The sequence below is a fragment of the Xiphophorus couchianus genome, chromosome 19 (genome assembly GCF_001444195.1).
Source record: "Xiphophorus couchianus chromosome 19, X_couchianus-1.0, whole genome shotgun sequence".
NCBI lineage: Eukaryota > Metazoa > Chordata > Actinopteri > Cyprinodontiformes > Poeciliidae > Xiphophorus > Xiphophorus couchianus.
Window position 1 is genome coordinate 2,284,962 of NC_040246.1, and position 18,686 is coordinate 2,303,647.

Sequence of the window (18,686 nt, forward strand, 5' to 3'; positions counted from 1 at the left end):
TCAATTTTTTGTTTTCTTTTTCCACTTTTTGTGTTGATGAAAAAGTACCAATGTGGTCATTGTTAGAATTTACGTAAATTATGAATTTGTTAGTTTTTAGTATTCATATAGTTCCATTTTTCTGAAAATAAATTGGATTTTCTGCCCAAAATATTGTCTCCAAATGTGATTTAACACTGATATATCAATGTTTATTTAAATACGTAAAAAAAAATAATTAAAAAGCTGTTTTATACGCAAACGTAGATGGCAGCTACACAAAAATGCAGATAAAATAAATCGAATTGAAGTGATGTAAAGTAAGTGCTGACCTACTAGCTTGTTTTGAAGTCGTAATTTTTGATGGTGTTCGTTGCTCCTACACAGACTGCTCTTGAACGCATCACATGATGTGGTTCAAAGGAGGATGTTGTCGTTAGCTTCTGCAGTAAACACACTATTGCACACCTTTGGAGCTTATAAAGGTAAACGACAGCCATATTTCATTACTTACTGCGGTTATAAAAAGTTAATGTAGCTGTGCTTTTGTCACGATAATATAACAAGGTATCAAGGTGGAGCAGTGGTGAAACTGGTGGGGTTCGTTAAACAAGTTGTTTCCAGCTTGCTAGCTTTAGCTTTAGCTCAGAAGGGAACTTTTAAAAAAAAACAACTTACTGCTCTGCTGAGTATTAATCCCTTTACATGTTGCAGGCAGATACACAATTTATAATTAGCTACACCTGGAGCCGTGGAGTGTATTTTAGAAATTTCCTGGGTCCTTTTCACATTCTTAGAAGCTAAGCTAAGTAGCTTTGCTAGCTAGTTCATACCCTCTGCGACCCTCTACCCAAATCAGTCCATTTCCTTTGGAAACAAAGGTAATAACAGTCAGATAAATGTTTTACTTAAGCACTGGTTACATTTCCTAAATGAATACATAAAATGTTGTAAAGCTAATGTAATATAACTCTGTGTGCAACTAACTGGTAGTTAGCTATCTCCTCTCTTTGTTGTTAGCTGCTTGTTTGTGTGCTGTGGTGATATTTAGGGTATATTAATTAAATTGTAATACGCAGTTTAAGTGTTGACTTCTTAGAGTTTTGCTTTTGTAGGATATTGCTAAATGCAAAAAAGTAGAGCGACAATTTAATTCAATTATATTTTATTCTCCTTGAAGCCAAAGTGCATATATTGAGTATGGTGGGTCGTTGTTGCAGTTTTGAAACGGTTGCTTTTTAAAACGTTGGTAAACTATAAAATATAACCGGTGTTTGGCTTTTTTTTAAAAATGTTTTATTTATTAAAAGTTGTCGAAACATTTTTAGCTATCACTAAGCTTTGCTTTGTTTAGAAATGTATTATTTATTTTGTATAGGTACTTAATTATGAGTTTCAGTTATTACAATTATTTGTTTTTAATTGAAAGGTGAGATGCGACAAAGTTAAATAGAGTTATATCTTCTCAAATTGACAGATTTCAAATGTTACACTAAACTGTCACAGTGGAACTCATTAAAGTTTAGGCTTTTGTTTTGAAAGCTCATGTTTGGTGTCACCTTTATCTCCGGGCCGGTTTTAAATCCTCGCCCCGTTTGGAAGTGGCAGACGAGTCCAGACGTGACCCTCTTTGCCATCTGGCAACAAAGTTGTTCTATCAGCACCCTGGAATGAAACCGGGCCTCGGGCTGAACTCTGCTTCTATTTGGATTGTGGCGGTGATGTTGAGGCATTAAATAGACCGGTGTTGTCTTACCTCACCCATTTGAAGAATCTGAGGCTTCAGCTTGCAGAAAAAACATCAGATTGTGTGGAGCAACTCTGTAAAAGAACACGGTTCGAAGTTAATATGGTCACTTTGCTTTATATGATATATGTTGTTAATTAGCAGTGCACTGATCTATTTATTGGTCCAGATTTCCTTCATTTTGGGAGATCAGCAATCCACTGGTACGTACATGTAAAACTGATCTTATGTGCCTCCACAAAGGTTCATCTTCAGTCGTATTGATTATTGCAACAGCGTCTTCACAGGTCTGTCCAACAAATCAATCAAACAGCTGCAGCTGATCCAGAATGCTGCTGCTCGCGTTCTCACTAAAACCAGGAAGATAGAGCACATAACACCAGTTTTAAAGTCCCTCCACTGGCTCCCTGTAGCTCAAAGAATAGACTTTAAAATACTGTTGTTAGTTTACAAATCACTGAACGGCTTAGCACCACAATACATTAAAGATCTGCTGTTGTTGTATCAACCTTCCAGAACTCTCAGGTCTTCTGGTTCTGGTTCTGCTCTGCATCCCCAGAACCAGAACCAAACGAGGAGAAGCAGCTTTCAGCATCTATGCACCACAAATTTGGAACAAACTTCTAGAAAACTGTAAAACAGCTGAAACACTGACTTCTTTTAAATCTCAACTAAAAACCCACCTGTTTAGAATTGTATTTGAAATGTAATCAATTACAAATTTATTGATGGAACTTGACTTAATGATTGATTCTATATTGCATTGTGATTCTGTGTTTGTAATGATATAAAGCACTTTGAAATGCCTTGCTGCTGAAATGTGCTATACAAATAAAATTTGATTGATTGATTGATTGAAAGGTCTAAAAATCAGCCGTGGTCCTGCCAGAGAGCAATGTAAAAATGTGACAAAAGGCTAAAAAAACTTTTTTTTTTTTGGTTTGTTTTAATTAATCTCATAGTTTGGCTCTAAACTTTTCTTTCATATTTAAGTTTGTATTGTTTCACGGGGATTGTTCAGTCCTATAAAATAAAATTGGAACATTGGAAGTGTTTGGTCACCTTTTAATAGAGATGCGAGTCTTTCAGTGCTTAGCGATTTGATTCCGATTTTCAGGGTAACGATTCGATTCTGAAACGATTTTTCTATTTAAACCATCTAGGGATTATGTTTTTATGTTATGTGAGTGACGAGAGGAAAAGACTGTAAACAAATGGAACATTTATTTAAAACGACTCTACAAGGTTCCCCACTGTATCAAATTACATACATTTTTATTTAAATAAAAACAAAGTTTGCACATAAAATTCTGTAACTTAAACTACCAGTACAGGGTTAGGGTGGCTGCCTGTTTCTTATTAAATGAAAATATTTAATAATGAGTGTTTAATATTTAAAATATATTAATAAAATTAAGAATTATTCAAAATATAATTTTACAAAAAAAACCAAAAAGCAGACTGAAACAGATTTTTGAGCGTTTTAAATTGACTCTGAATTCCGAGGACAAGAAATTGCGATTTTTTAAATTTTATTTCTTCACCTCTACTTTATAACACTAAGCAGTGTCAGTCATAAAAAAAAAAAAATCTTCCAGTCAATATCGTCTTTTTAAAGGTCTGTGATCGGCCAGAAAACTGCAATCAGTTCACCTCTTTTATTTAAGCTTCTCAAATTTGAATCGGTTTCTCCCTTTGGACAGTGATGGGCTGAAATTCACCTGCATTCAAGATGACGAGACACAGACAGTGCATCCTGTGTGAAACCGTCTGCGCTTCCAAGCAGGTAATTACCCCGACATGTGATTTACTGCATGACTGTGTCAGTGCTACGACCCTTCCGTGACCTTTTATAAGTTAGAAAACACGCAAAATATGAGTGTCTCCTCGTGTACAGATTACGGAAAGCCTTTCTTCTGTAAAACAAACAAAAAAAAGAGACATTTTCATGCAGTCCTGCGCTCTTTTTTTTGTATTCTCTCAATAGATTCATATAAAATTAAAGTTAACGCCTTTACTAAAAAAATATTTAAATCTTATGAGAACAACTTGAGATTTCTAAATCAACGGCGTCTCATTGTTTCATGTGCAGGAGATGGACGAGCACATGAGGAGCATGCTTCACCACCGGGAGCTGGAGAAGCTTAAGGGCCGGTGAGCTCACTTCCTGTCGAAACTGTGATAAAGTTTAAGTTCAGTCTTAAGGAGTCGTTGAAAGCTGTTTGCACGTGTGCTCATGAGCACATGTCGGTAGGTGCTGGCAGCTGTTTGAGCCGCGGCGCGTATATTTAGACACAATCTGTCCGGAACAACAGGCGTGACCGCCAGAAGTCAAGGGCCATCTTGTGACTAGATGACCGAAAGAATGTGGCCTGCTGCTTAGATTTAGTGTCAATATTAAGCTTTCAAAGAGTTGTGTGTTCAGGTGTAGCTTTTAGGCTGCTGAGGGCCCCGTCCCCAAAACTCACACTTCCACGCTCGTGTCCTTCAAATGCGAGTTCCTGCTGAAGGTTTTCGAGTGTGTCCCAATTCTCCTTGATCCACACTGCGGCTGAGTCCTGCGAAGTGTATTAAGCAAGATTCATGGCTGAATGTGACATTTTGAATTAAAAGGCGGAAATATGGCAATGTTCACCGAGCAAGCTGTGTGCGTTGTGGAAGAATCAGTTTTCAAATGTAAAGTACTAAAATAATTCTTGTTTCTACTGTACGTGTATGTATGACTGAACTTGCTCTGTATTCAACAAGTCACAGCAAAGCAGCCAAATATCTCCTACAATGACTTTGGAATGCAGACACACCTATTTTGTACATTTAAAATCGCTTGCTTGTTATAGTTTTGTTTGTAGTACAAATGCCAAAAGAGAAACCAAGTGCCGCCATTTTGGATGTTACATCCATGACATAACCTGTACTGTATCTCCAATTTTGCGTTTGTATCTTGGATACTTGAACCCCGATGTGTACTTTGACTGAGTACACACTTCTTAGAGGAACGTAGGGAGAAGTGCAAGTGTTGGGGCAAGGCCGTTGTCACGCTTTTGACAGTTCGCTTTGTGAGCTGAACAAGCGGTGTGGCGTTTATGCTTTATGTGTACATCGGTGTCGTATTCTCCGGAAATGATTCTTTAAGGAGGGTCCGTATAAATGCCACCTTGCAAATCGTCCAGTTTGAGTGAAAGGTGACGTACGCTATCAGTGCTGAGTCAAGCCAGGTTTATAGATTTTGTGGTGCATTTCTATCCTAAAGAACAGGATATAGAACGTCAGATATTAAACGAGATGTTAACATACATGAAAAAGTCTTACATAACCTTATATTAAAGCAGAAAGTACGGCAGCCACTGTAAGAAAGGCGTACAATATGCAGTTGTGCCACATGAACTGATCAGTACAATATTGCGAGGGAACGCAAAAGAAAAAAAAAAATCCTCCGTGTCCCCTGTGGGGCTCCGTATGTTAGGGCCATTGTAGATGCAGACAAAAGGGCGACAATGTTCAACTTTTGAAACTCAGAAATTTACTATTTCTGAGATTTTTCTTGCAAATATCAACTTTCCAAAGTCAGAAATATCCAAGTTTTTTTTAAGAACATTTCCAAAATTAATCTCAAAATCTAAAGATTTTTTCTGGTGAAAATTTACTCTTTTTTTTTTTTTTTTTTCATCTACAATGACATTAATATTCTGTCACAGAATAAAGATATACATTAATAGTTATTGTTGAAATGTGTCGGTGTGTTTTGATAACATTGTCCTGACCTGACACACTTACAATCAACTTGCTGAAATGTGGCAATCGTGAGCCGAAGTAGAAATATTGTGTCAGAAATGCGTAACTCTATCTCCGTGCTGCACGAGACGCCTCAAAGTGGTAGCGCCCCATGACAGAGATTTGCAGAAGAAATTGAGAACGAGCCAGGAAAGCAACTGGCCCCGTAGCATTACAGGATGGCATCCCTGGGAGAGGTTTAAAACGGAGGCTGTGAGCAGCTGCACTCGGCTTCGGTTTCACAGGCTCCGCATGGCGATTGGTGGTCAGGATCTCCAGGCCCTAACACATGCCGTCATCCGGGAGGGGCTCTGGGCTCTGGCATTCGGAGCGCAGAGAGAGGTCAAATAGAGACGGTGCCTTCCATAAAGCACCAGAGCGCAGCGGACACCATCATGAAGGCGCACTGAGCTGAGGGCGCCGGCCTCTCTTCCACCTACGCGTCCCAGCGCTGTGCCGCGTGGCCGGACCCGAACATCTTAGACTAGCGCGCTGCCTCGGTCCGGCCCGGCTGCTCCGCCACCTACGGCCTGCTGAGAATAGGGGAACACTAAGATCAGGATGATTAAGACTCTACCTATAGAAAATTCTAAGTTAGCTACCTCCTGATCTGCGAGAGACGAATCGGATAATTTATATGAAGGATTGTCGAGTAATCTCCTCTCCTGAGTTTATTAAGACTTCAAAGTTAGAGAAAGTAGAGCCAGGGTGTGCAGCTGCGGGCTCTTCAGGTGGAAATAGCAATCTGTAACCAGACCGGATCAGAGCCATGCCTGTGGGAACGATTGAAGCCCCACTGTCGCCTTCCCTCCCCAGGGACTGTGGACACGAGTGCAGAGTGTGTAAGGTGAAGGTGGTGAGCCTGACCGATTACGCCGGCCACATCTCCAGCACCACGCACAAACAAAATGTGGAGGCGGCGGACAAACAGCGGGCCGGAAACGACCACGACGAGGAATACTTCGACCAGACGCTGGTGGACTTGATCGAAAAGAGAAAAGAACAGATCAGGTGAGCCGACTGTCCAATCTACGGTAAAATTAGACTCATTGCTTAAAATAAATGTTAACTAATATGCTATACGTGTGCCAGCGAAACAGCATTATTTAAGGGAAAACCAGTTTAGACTGCTTAATTAGGTGAAAACACCCCAGACACAATGACTTCTAAACACAAACTTTGTTTCTCAGGTTTTGCGACATAACTAAGATGTAAACAGACGCGAGTCAACAAGCTGTAGTTTGTCAACATATGCCATGTATAGTCATATTCTGCTGTGCGGTGCCTCCAGGCCTGTTTTAGCCACAGCTTCACACTGAGCCACTGAGTCATATGTCAGGCCTGCAGGCTAAAAAAGAAAAGGCACGACCGCAAATACAGAGTTCAAACCGATCCAGGCTCGAACCTAATGCCTTCTGGACATATTAACACACACCACATTTTTAGTCTTTTGATGGTCTGGAAAAAAATGTTAATTTTGATGGTAAAAAGCTTCCCCACAACCTAAAGTTTAGATAAAAGTTGGTTCAGACCGCTGCTCCAGTGCTATTTTTACACACATTGTCCTGATCTCTGTCTTGGATGAAGAATTTGAGAAATGTTTAACTGGAGCTATTAGGAGAATGCAAAATGTAGCTGATATGACCAATAATAAGAAGAATAAAAATAATAAATTCAACATCTCTGTGCCTCGCAAAAGTATTCATGTCATTGAACTGCTTGTGTAGTGGGTTTACTGAGCAAAATAAAAAAATGTTTAGATTTTCGTGTTTCCAACGGGCTGGTCACCGTTCACAGTTCAAACCAAGCTGAAGATTTGTCCATTTCTTCATTTTTTTTATTTTTTAGAAAAGAGAAGGAGGCTGCAGCTGCTAGGCTGGCGAAAGAAGAAGAAGAACGGAAGAGGAAGGAAGAGTTTCAGCAGAGGCTAAACCAACTTAAGGAACGTTACCGCCTGGAGCGTATGTGGCAGGCTCCTCCGCAGGGCTTCGGTGGACCCGGTCACCACAGGTCTTGGCACAGGAGCAGCTATTATGATGACAGCAGAGAGGAGGCGAGACACTGGCATCAAAACCAACAGTGGAGGAGTGCCACGTGGCACGCTCAGGAACCCCCCCGTTTACAGAAATGGGCAACTGTAGAGTTTTCCAATAATAATTCATATCCTGTGAATAGCAACAGGACATGGGGCAATGGCGGTCAGCAAAGTCGACTGCCTTGGCTCAGCAATGGAGGCAGCAGTAATGGGCTCTATGGTCACAACAACATCGCCAGGTATGCCCCAAATGCTAGGCCGCACAGTTTCATGGGGTGTAATCCTGTATGTACCAACGCAGCAAATTTTTTAGGCCAGACTTTTACCCACTTTGAAGGTAAAGGAAATGTCAGAAATGCTCAGCGGGATGCCAGGCTTCAACATGGAGAGGCATCACTGGCCGATTCAGACTACCACAGTAAAAACTCTAAAACACTCGGCAGCAATCCAAAGCTAGACAAAAGCTGTCGCTGGTCACCGTACCCCGTTGCGTCCGGATCACACGTAGAGACCCACCAAAATACGTCAGAGAAGCACCAAATGGCTTCGAAGCCTCAGAGACAGCCCCAATGTGAGCGCGCACCTGTGGACTCAAGTCTGCAAAACGTGGAAAAGGACGGGAGTCATCCGATAAAACCCACAACCCAAACCCAGCATGTCAGTGACGGAAGCTGTAGCGGCATTAAAGGTAACGGTTCTCAGAGAGATGGCGACCAAAACGGTGCGTCTGGGTTTTCTGGTGAGCAGGCAAATAAACCACCACTGCAAGTAGATCAGAAAAGTTCCTCAGTTTCTGGGGCTAAAGGTGCCTCTCAACACAGCAAGGCCTCCAGTCAATCAAAACCAGGTGGGAAGCAAAGTGGGACCAAGGTGCCTGATGGGTACCTCACATCGAGGCAGGAGAAGTGCTCCCCGGAGTCTTTTCGCTCAGTCAGGCAGATTGGTTTTGAAAGAAAAGGCTCTTTGGAGAGAACACACCACCTTGGGGAGCAACAGAACCAGGGGGAACCTTTAAAAGAGAGAAGTGCGAGTGAAAGTTCTGGTAAAGCGACATCGCCCGCTGCGTTCAGGCAAGAAAAAGCTCCGTCGGCTTCTGCAGAAGACGGCACGTTTGTCCAGTCTCTTCACGTGAGCACCTCTACCACAGAAGGAGTAGAGTCTGCTTCTGCAGCCAAAAGGGACGAGGAGAACAGGAACAGAGCGGAGACGCAAAGCCCCACGGCGGTACAGGCCGAGGCCATGCAGGTTTCCGAGGCCGGGCAGAGCTCGGAGAGCGACGCTGGCAGAACCGGTGAGGCGCACGCCACCTCGGGGTCGGACGCAACCGCTTTGTCCAAACTCGACCTCCCCCCTGTCCTAAAGCGGGACCTCACCAAGCACATGAACTCCAAGAGCAAAGCAGCCGGTCACGAGCCAAACCTGAACATCGCCAGGCGCGTGAGAACCCTAAGCGAGTCGAAGCGAAGCGACACGGAAAAGGATTCTAGCCTCAAGCCGACCGTGAGGCAACTCATCAACTCGGCGAGCGCCCGCCGCTCTGTGAACTGGGAGCAGGTTTATCAGGAGGTCCGAAAGAAGCAGGACAACGGGAAAGGCATGCCAAGGTGAACGTCGCTTCTCAGAATTTAAGTTTTCGGGGTTTTTTTTGTTAATTTAAATTAACATGTTTAGTTTGTGCTTCAATAGGTTTGGGATTGAGATGGTGCCATATGAGCAGGAGTCCCAAAGCCAGGAGGAGGACGGCCTACCCCTCATTGAGGGTTTCCAGTGGGAGTCGTTGATGGAAATCACTTCCGAGAGCAAATCTCGCAAACGCTCCTTGTCAGAAAGCAGTCTCACACCTGCGGCGCCTCATTCGTCAGTGTTCGGATCCTCGAAATCAGAGGAGACGGTGGAGAAGGAGGAGTCCGGGTCTACACTTCCTTCCGCTTCAGAAACGCAGGAGCGTCAGCCGGAAGAGGAAGTGAAGAACCAGACGGACAATCTACACTGCACAACGGCGAAGGTTCTCCAGCGAGTTGATTTGACGCTGGGGGACAGCAGCTCCGGGGCGGAGCAGTACGACGGGACGGGGAAGCGGCGGCGTGCGGCCGGGGTGGGTTTGTGAAGCAGCTTCTCATCCTAAATGTTGCATTTTCCCACCTCCAAACACAACACGTCTCACTTTTTGTTTCCCCCCTCCCCCGTCTCATTCAGGGCTCTACCCAAACAGGATTGTCTTGTTTGGAGCACGACAGTAAAAGAAGAAAAGTCAAATCAAAACGAGGTTTGTCTTCCATCTTCGATCATCAAACTCTTTCGCGCACACACTGAAGTGTGACCGACACCGAGGTGTTTGTCTGTGTTTGGTGCAGAGCGCTTGCAGATCGACCAGCTGCTTGCAGTGTCTCTGCGGGAGGAGGAGCTGAGTCAGTCCTTGCAGAATGTGGACACCAACCTGATCCAGGCCCGCGCGGCGCTGGAGGCGGCCTTCGTGGAGGTGCAGCGACTCCTGGTGGTTAAACAGCAGGTAATGCCCTGTTACGCAAGTAACATTCAGTTCTTCTGTTTGTATCATGGTAGTTTTATTATATTTGTTTCAACTTTTTAAGTTATTTAGTGTATTAGTAATGCGTAGTTATGAGTTTGTATATCCCTAACTTGGCCATGTGTTTGTCTTCCCCTTCAGATTACTGTGGAGATGAGCTCACTGAGAAACAAACGGATAGATTTGCTTAAAGGCATGCAAGGTAAAAAATATGCAATTAAAAGTAACGTTATTATAATTACACCATTGAAAATTAGAATTATTTGTTTATAGTATTTTGAAAGTGAACTGAACAGGCATCACAGGCTGTGGTGCCTTGCAAAAGTATTCATATAACTTTAACTTTTTTTGTTTTGCTGTGTTACATTGTTTGTAAAGTCCAGTACAGAAGTGATTTAATTAGTAAATTAATAATTACAAAAAAAAAGTTTGTCTCTGTGTAAAGGCCCTCAGAGGTTTATGAGAACATTTGTGAAGAAGCAGAATTAATAAGTCCAACAAACACAGCAGACAGTTTACAGGTGAAGCTGTGTTTTAAAGCTTCAGTAGATAACTTTCATGAAAAAAAGTGTTGTTTTTACATATTTGTTAAAACTGCCACAATATCCTGTCAGTGTAATATGAGACAAATAAAATGAAAAAAATCGAGCTCATCTCTGTGGTCCCACTGCCATCAGCATAAATACACAGATCAATCACAAACAACCAATCAGAGCCAAGAGGAGGGTCTTAGTGCTGTCAATCATCCTTATGTACATGCACCGCTCACAACTTCCCTTTTTCTCTCTGCTGTGCTACAGCTGCTTGCTGTAGCCAGCAACTCAGACATCTTCACTGCATGTGACTCAAGATGGTGACCCACTGCTTAACATATCCTTGCTAGCTAGCTATTTTGCGTCTGTCATGAGTGAGTGCAAATTTATTGCCAGTGTGCTGGACGACGTTTGAACATTTCTGTGGAAATGTAGGCCTTAAATTTCTGTCATAACAATCCTAAAAAGCCTTAAATTTAAGTTGGTGAAACCTGGGCTACTTGCTCAAGGCGCTGCATGTGTAGGAAACAATGGATTGCGTTTTCCGTTTTGTCTCTTTAGGTACTATTGAGGAGGCGCCTGAGGCCAACCCGAAAGAAAAACACTTGGATTCTTTTGGAGCGGAGCCGCTTGAATCGTCCTCCTGCATCAAATATCCCCCAGTTCCTTCCACCGTCGTTTCCAGTCCGAATCGTGCCGCAGAGTGCGCCTCCCCTCCTTCCTCCAGCCTTCCTTTGGACGTCGTCATCAAGGAGGAGCCCCAGTCTCCGGTCTGCGTCACCTCCGAACCGGACCCTGATCACAACATAACCAACTGCGCTCACAGCACCACCCTGGACAACACAAACCCGTTGGGTAAGACCAGTTAGCGATCAGAGGCTAGATGGTTATTTTAATGAAATCTAATCTGTTTACATGTGGAACTCTGCAGGTGCTGCCTGCAGCTCGGGGTTATCTCTTGACAGAAACCTTGAACCTCCAGACAGAAAAGGGAAGTTACCAGCACCGATCGAAAAATCTCAAAGGCCTTCGGAGGCTCCATGGAAAACCTCGGCGAAGCTCCCCGATGGCGCCGACGTCCAGCCGGCGCAACCCGCGGCGGCATTTAACCTACTGGCCTCTCCGTCTGAGCTGAGGAGCGGAAAGCGCGTGAGGAAGCTGAAGAAGAGGAAGGTGTTGAACAAGGCTCAGGGAGCGGAGCAGCTCCAGAGCAGCGACACAGAGATGGACGAAGAGGCGTCCAGGCCCCGGTGGCTGCGGCAGCGCAGGAGGCCGAGCGGCGGCTCCCAGGTCAGCACCTCCAGCCTGCCGACGGACGAGGGGAGCAGGGAAACGCTCGGCGCGCCGTGTTTGGCCGTAAAAACCGAAAACGCGGAGTGGAATTTTCCCGCAGAGAACTTTGAGGTCGCCGCGGCAGATCAGCAGCCTCAGAAGGATGCGTTCGTCCAAGCTCCGCCCCCTCCACCTCTGCTCCCAGACCAATGTAAATCTGAGCCACGCAGCCTGGCGTGCAACGAGGTTTCCTCCACCAGTGACATCGATCTGTGCAAATCCTCTGAGAGGTGGGCCATACTGGAAAACATCCATTTATTTACACTTTTCCAGAGTTTTCTACTAAATTATTTCAAAGGCTGAACATCTACGACTCATAAAGCAGCAGCAAAGTTAGTACAGTTGGTTTAAGATTGCAGAGTCAGATTTTGTCGTGTTGGTAATCGAACAATTAATCAACTTTATTTATACCATTAGGTAGATGTGGCTACATTGAAGCGAGTCAGGATACTTGATATAAACATATAAATATAAAAATAGGATTAAAAATGGACCAGTGCTCAATACTTGAAAATATTAAAAAAACAAGAAAATCTAAAAAAACCCCACAATATTAAATTTAGTGTTGTAATTACGTCAAGATTAAGATTAAAAAACAATATTGAAGCCTATGCTATATCAAATTTTGGAAATTTATGTCAACAGGAACAAGGCTGATTTTATGCCATTTAGTTTCACATTTGAATTTGAGCTGTATCTGTCTGTAAAGATGTAACGTAAATAAAAATATGAAATGTCTGGAGGCAGACAGCAAGCATCCTTGCTCCTAATAGTTTTGCATAGAGATGAATTTCTCATCATCACCAAGCTACGATCAGTTGCTGATCAGCTCAGAATCATTTCTGCTCATCTCAAGAAAACCACAAAAATATTCAATGTAGGAACAGTCGTTCTCATATGCATGCAGTTTATATTTTCTTCTTTTGTACAAATATCAACTTTAGTTTTATTTATTTGATTAGAAAAGTAAAAAAAAAAAAAGTTTAGCAAAATAAATACTTGTAGAAATGACAAGAAATACTTGGAAATTGAAAATACATTTTTAAAAATGACGTTTTCAAAGTATATCTTGGAGACCAGGGGATTTTTTCCTCTCTGCCTCAGCAGTGAGTCTGATGCGAGAACCTTTTGTCTCCACAGTGATTTGCCTTTTCCCATCACGCTGCCCAGGACCTCATCAGGTACGTCGTCATACATTTTGAGACATTTATTTGTTGGAAATAATTCATAATTCAGCGTCATTTTCAGTTACTGTGTGAGAAACTGAGTTAGGTTGCAGCTTGTCCAACTGTTTACGCGTCGATTGTTTTGCTCAAAAGCTCTGGGTCACTTTGTTCCTTCACCAGTTCATAATTGCTACCAATTTGTCTCTTACTGCTTCTGTATTGTACCTGCAAAGGAATCAACACCTTAAATAAGTCTTTGCATTTAAATACTTGTATGATTTATGGTTATTAATGGTTATTTTATTAAAATGCTCAAATCTCAACAATTATTTGATTTATTTGAACACAATTTAAAAGAAAATGTTATTACACCCTGTTGACATTTCTTTTGTTCTCCTCATGAGATATTAAATGAGGGGACGTCGGTGTTGTGTCACCTCATTTCTTTACGTCAGTCTTTGAGCACATCATAGTACAGAAGGCCCATCAATCCAAAATATTGATAATGCCAATATCGGATCAATGCTAAAGTAGCAAGAGATGCTGGTGCTGTATCGAATCGCCACCAAAATAGGAAGTATAACATACGTACCTCTACATCATGGAAAATAAAAACCAATTAAATAATTATAAAATAAATTAATTAAATAAATAATTAAGTTTTAAATAAAATTTAAAACAATACCCCCAGTGATACAAACTTATAAACAACCATTAAAAAAGTCGACGACTCAATTTTTTTTTAACATAAAAAGTTTGTCGTGAAGCAACCAAAACTGCAAAGGTATGAAAAGGCAAAGAGGTGAAATAAGATCACCCCCCAGCCTGTGTCACGTATGTATTTTTGTATCATATTTGTATTTTTAGACGCATTCTCTGACCACGGGGAGGACGAGGTCCTGACTGAAGGAACGTTCTCCGGCCACAAGGAGGCGGTGAATGCCCTCCAGATCCACAACGGGCTGCTGTACACTTGCTCTGGGGACCGAACCATCCAGGCCTTCGACCTGGTGGTGGGTGACCGTTCACTCATACACTTCCCATCATCTCTTTCTGGAGTCCCAGGAGTTGAATGGAGTTCTGTTGTTGCAGAGCCATAAATGCGTAGGTGTGTTTGAGGGTCACGGCTCCAAAGTGACCTGCCTGCTGGTGTCCGCGGCTCCATCCCTGCACCGTCGCCTCTACTCCGGTTCCAGTGACCAGACCATCCGCTGCTACAGTCTCAAGGTCAAATCTGCTCTCATCTGACTTTCTCGTTTGGAGCCGCACTTAGAGGCTGATGTTTCCCTGATTCTCAATGTTTTCTACAGACGCGAGAATTCGAGCAACAGTTCGCTTTGTCCGACCGAGTCCTCTGCCTTCACAGCCGGTGGAAGACTTTATATGCCGGTCTGGCAAACGGTACCGTGGTGACCTTTAACCTTAAGGTGAGGAAGACAAAGTGTCACATGTATTTAACTCCTTGAATCTCTCTATTGGTTCTGATCTGCTTCCATCTAATGCTGATATTTCAGATTTGTTTGGGGGGGGGGAAAGAAAATTAAAGTCACCACTTCACAGTTATGTAAAGCTGCAACTAACAATTATTTTAGTAATCAATTACTCTCAATTATTTTGATGATTAATTAAAAAGTTGGTACATTCTACAGATTTTTCATTTAACCACTTTCACCATAGAAATACATTTAAAAATGCAATGAAACAGTTCAATTCCTTATTAATTAAGAAAATAAACATTGTATTGCCTAAAATGGAATAGCAGCATTCCTTTAGTAAATCCGAACCTGGTGAAGCTAAAACTTTGCCTTTGAGGAGTTTTTGCCAAAACATATTTACAGACAAAGGTGTTTTTATCTTAAATGCAAAACTTATATATCTTTTTCCATGGTTTTGGTTAAATTATAACCAAATATAATATCTTTTTCTTCAGCAAATAGCCTTTCCTGAGTCTGTATAATCAAGAAATCTACGATTAATCAATTACTTAGTGTTACTTTTCATAATTGATTAATCACAATTAATCCAACTAATTACGATCGATTAATGCAGTACTTACCGATTAGTCATAATTAATTTGATTAATCACAATTAATACAATGAATCGTTCCAGCCCTACAATTACACACCACCTTGTTTTGCCCGGTCAAACAAAAGACATTCAAGTTTTCCCTCTGACCACTTGATTGCATTTTCATCCCGCCGAAGCTCGCCTGTGTGTGAAATTGATCGAAACGCCTCTCGGCCAGCTCGAGTTGACCGGGTCCACGTCTTGCTGCTCACTGTTTAGACAAACAAGCAGATGGACGTGTTCGAGTGCCACGGGCCGCGCGCCGTGAGCTGTCTGGCCTCGTCGCAGGAGGGGGCCCGGAGGATCCTGCTGGTCGGCTCCTACGACAACACGATCAGCGTGAGAGCGGCCCACAACGGGCTGCTGCTGCGCACGCTGAAGGGCCACACCAAGAGTGTTCTCTGCATGAAGGTGGGTTCAGGGCCGCAACGGGGAGAAACCCGCCACAAGAGAGGAAAAAACAAAACAAAAAACACAAGTATGCTGCTCAGCTAAACGTTTTAACAGCCTCCTCCATCTTGTCTCCCCTTTCAGGTGGTGAATGATCTGGTGATTAGTGGATCCAGTGATCACTCTGTGTATGGTCACAACATCCATGTGAGTTCATGTCATGGTTCTTATGTCATTTAAGATCTTTTTTTGGGGGGGGGAACAGATGGAAAGATTATCAGCTAGTTTAAATATTTGATTTTTATTCTCTATGTAAAAAAAAAAAAAAAGACAGGGGAGCTTCTGCGCTCATTTAAGGGTCACAGCCATGCTGTTACCGTGGTGACCGTTCTTGGGAAAGTGATGGTCACGGCCTGCCTGGACAAAGTGGTCAGAGTTTACGACCTGCAGGTGTGTACGCCCTAAAAACCACGCTAAAACATTGCTCTGATGAACTGAAGGAATTGCCTCTACTTCAAATCTACATTCAGCTGACAGGAAACACCGATTGTCTCCACAGACTCAGGACCAGCTGCAGGTCTATGGTGGATACAGTGACATGGTGTTGTGCATGGCCATCCATAAGAACGTGGTGAGAAAACAAACATTCCTTATTTGGAACGAAAGTATCTCATTTTAATCTGGGATATCTTTGCAAATGTATTCATACCACTTGAAATTCTTCAAATTTGGTCTCATATCCTGTAAGAGTTGAATGTTTGTTTTAGGGATTTCATGTGCCAGAGGAACAGAAATGACTGCATGACTTTTAAATGGAAGCGATTTATGATTTCCAAAACTGTTTTCAAATCACCATCTAAAAACGGTGGCATGCAGTTGAAGCGTTTTGAAAAATATGTGAGGAAATGAAAGTGATTTTGTGAAATATTGAGTCCAACCATATTTTTCATGGGTTGCTATAGATAGACAGACAGATAGATATCCATCTGTAGACAGATGGATAGATAAGATAGACTTGTCTAGCAGGCCTCAATGTTAAAAACACATACATTTGTTATAAAGACACATTAAGTACTAATAAAACCCACATTAGACTATAGTGCATGTAAACTGGGATCAGTAGTGTGCCATTCAGCGTTTTGCTGTGTTTTGTGTTTTATCTGACCATATATATGACTTTTATTGTGTATTATAGAATGAAATTCAAATGCTCTGAAGTGGCCTAATAATTATTAGCTTCGTTCATCATAGACAGACACTTATTTATTTGACTTGCAGATTATATAGCAGGGGAGCAAATGTTGGTTTATCATGTTAAATCCCATTGGAATGCATTGGAGTCACTGCTGTTTTATATATATCTTGATCTCTGGGTTTGTTTCAGATCTACACAGGATGCTATGACGGCAGCACGAAGGCCGTGAAGCTGAACCTGACGCAGAACCACCGTTGCTGGGTAAGATACGGCGACACCTTTTAGAAGCGTCACTAAGATGTGTATATTTCACTTTCCTCTCTGAGCTTATTGATCATCCTGTGAGTAGTTGGATGTTATAATCGGTTGGTGTACAGTCAATGACTGCTGTGTTGACAGTGGCACGGCTGCCCGCTGGTGTTCGGGATGATGAAGCATCTCCAGCAGCACCTGATCAACAACCACACCAGCGGCAACTTCCAGACCTTTAAGTGCCGCTGGAAAAACTGTGAAGAGTTCTTCAGTGTACGCAACAGCTCCAAGCAGGTAGAGAGACCAACAGCAGGTTTCTGACACTTTTTAGTTCTTGCTAGAATTGCATTTAAAATGAGCATTCCCCTCAAACAGGAAAAACATTTGACTGAAGTGAATAAAGGGCTATTTCTCGGTTCTTCTTTTAACATTTGCACAAATTTAAGTCAGATACAAGCTCTAACAAAAATCTGGACGGTAGTATTTTTGAATAAATGCAGATTTAAATCTTCAGCGACATCTTCATTTTATCATCATTTATCATTTTATGATTGATCTAGAACCATCTTAGCAACAACAGAGTCGAGACGGTAACATCCTTGCCCGGTCCGTAACAGGTTTCATTGTTTCTAGGCTAAACTGGAGAAAACTGTTGCCTTGTAAGGCTGAAACTAACAATTATTTTAGTAATAAATAATTAAATTCCTTTTTAAAAAGAAATATATTAATTTCATAGCCTAAAATGGAATACAGTAGCATATCTCTAGTGGATTTGAACCGGGGGGAAGCTAAAGCTAGGCCACTTGAGGAGTTTTGGCTAGAACATATTTACATACAAAGGTGATTTTATTGTAAATGTGTATATATCTTTTTGGCTTAATTATGGCTCTGAATATTGTTTTGAGTCCGTTTACTCCAGTTAACGATTACTAAATTGACGATCATTTCAAAACTCGATTCATCATGATTCACCGTTTAGGTTCTGATTTCTTTCTTCGACATTGATTGACGCTTTGTGATTCAACGAAATTAGCTTCGAGTGACCATCTTAGCTTTTCATCACGTTTTTCTTCTCGCAGATGGTGACGGTGCACATGCAGAAACATGCTGAGGAAGAGGCTGCAGCGGAGCCGTAAGGGGCCGGTGGTGGGAGCGTATTTTCACTATTAGCCCCCCTCTCCCTCTCTTCCCGTCTCCTCTTAACCCCTCCCTCATTTAACCTCCCATATTGGGCGGGGTATTTGTTCTCGGGACCTTCTACACCTAACCGCGCTCCCTCGGAGCCCGACGAGCGTTTGACGACTCCATCCTTTATGTCCGGCGTTGGAATCCAGCCCGAGGTTCCGCCGCGAAAAGGAAGGGCGGGTTGTGTTGTTTTTAAAATACATTCTCAGAAACACTCCTTCTTCCTGTCCTTTTGTTCGACTGTCACTGACCAAAGCGAGAGAAAGAAACAAGTAACTTTTTTTAAAAATTATTATTATTGATGAAGAAACTCCAGCGATGTCCAGGTCGGTGGGATCTGTTGCACTTTTTTTTTTTCTCCATTTTTTTTTTTGCAACTTTAACAAAAAAATCTAGAATTATCACTCAGATTCACTGTAATGCGGCATGGTTTGAGATGTTTTTACAAGTGTGCAGCTGTGATGTGTTACATGGAGCGACGTGACGTTACTTTTTTTCCTTTATAT

The 18,686-nt window shown here is 42.3% G+C and overlaps 1 protein-coding gene across 2 annotated transcripts; it reads left to right on the forward strand.

Annotated features, from left to right (window-relative positions):
• The first annotated feature begins 346 nt into the window (after positions 1 to 346).
• On the forward strand, positions 347 to 18,593 carry znf106a (zinc finger protein 106a). Of its 2 annotated transcripts, none has more exons than XR_003593416.1 (22): positions 347 to 464; positions 3,430 to 3,512; positions 3,819 to 3,880; positions 6,314 to 6,508; positions 7,346 to 9,136; positions 9,219 to 9,627; positions 9,729 to 9,798; positions 9,887 to 10,041; positions 10,201 to 10,261; positions 11,154 to 11,447; positions 11,524 to 12,154; positions 13,065 to 13,105; positions 13,958 to 14,103; positions 14,183 to 14,317; positions 14,401 to 14,517; positions 15,378 to 15,569; positions 15,693 to 15,755; positions 15,879 to 15,998; positions 16,108 to 16,179; positions 16,933 to 17,004; positions 17,121 to 17,289; positions 18,075 to 18,563. XR_003593416.1 is itself a non-coding variant. In XM_028001288.1 (22 exons), exons 2-22 carry the CDS (start codon positions 3,459 to 3,461, stop codon positions 18,129 to 18,131), a joined length of 4,884 nt encoding a protein of 1,627 aa, XP_027857089.1. In that variant the 5' UTR covers positions 347 to 464; positions 3,430 to 3,458; the 3' UTR covers positions 18,132 to 18,593. The 2 variants fall into 2 exon arrangements, 1 of the variants encoding a protein (XP_027857089.1); XM_028001288.1 differs by having other exon boundaries at positions 17,143 to 17,289; positions 18,075 to 18,593.
• The last annotated feature ends 93 nt before the right edge of the window (positions 18,594 to 18,686 follow it).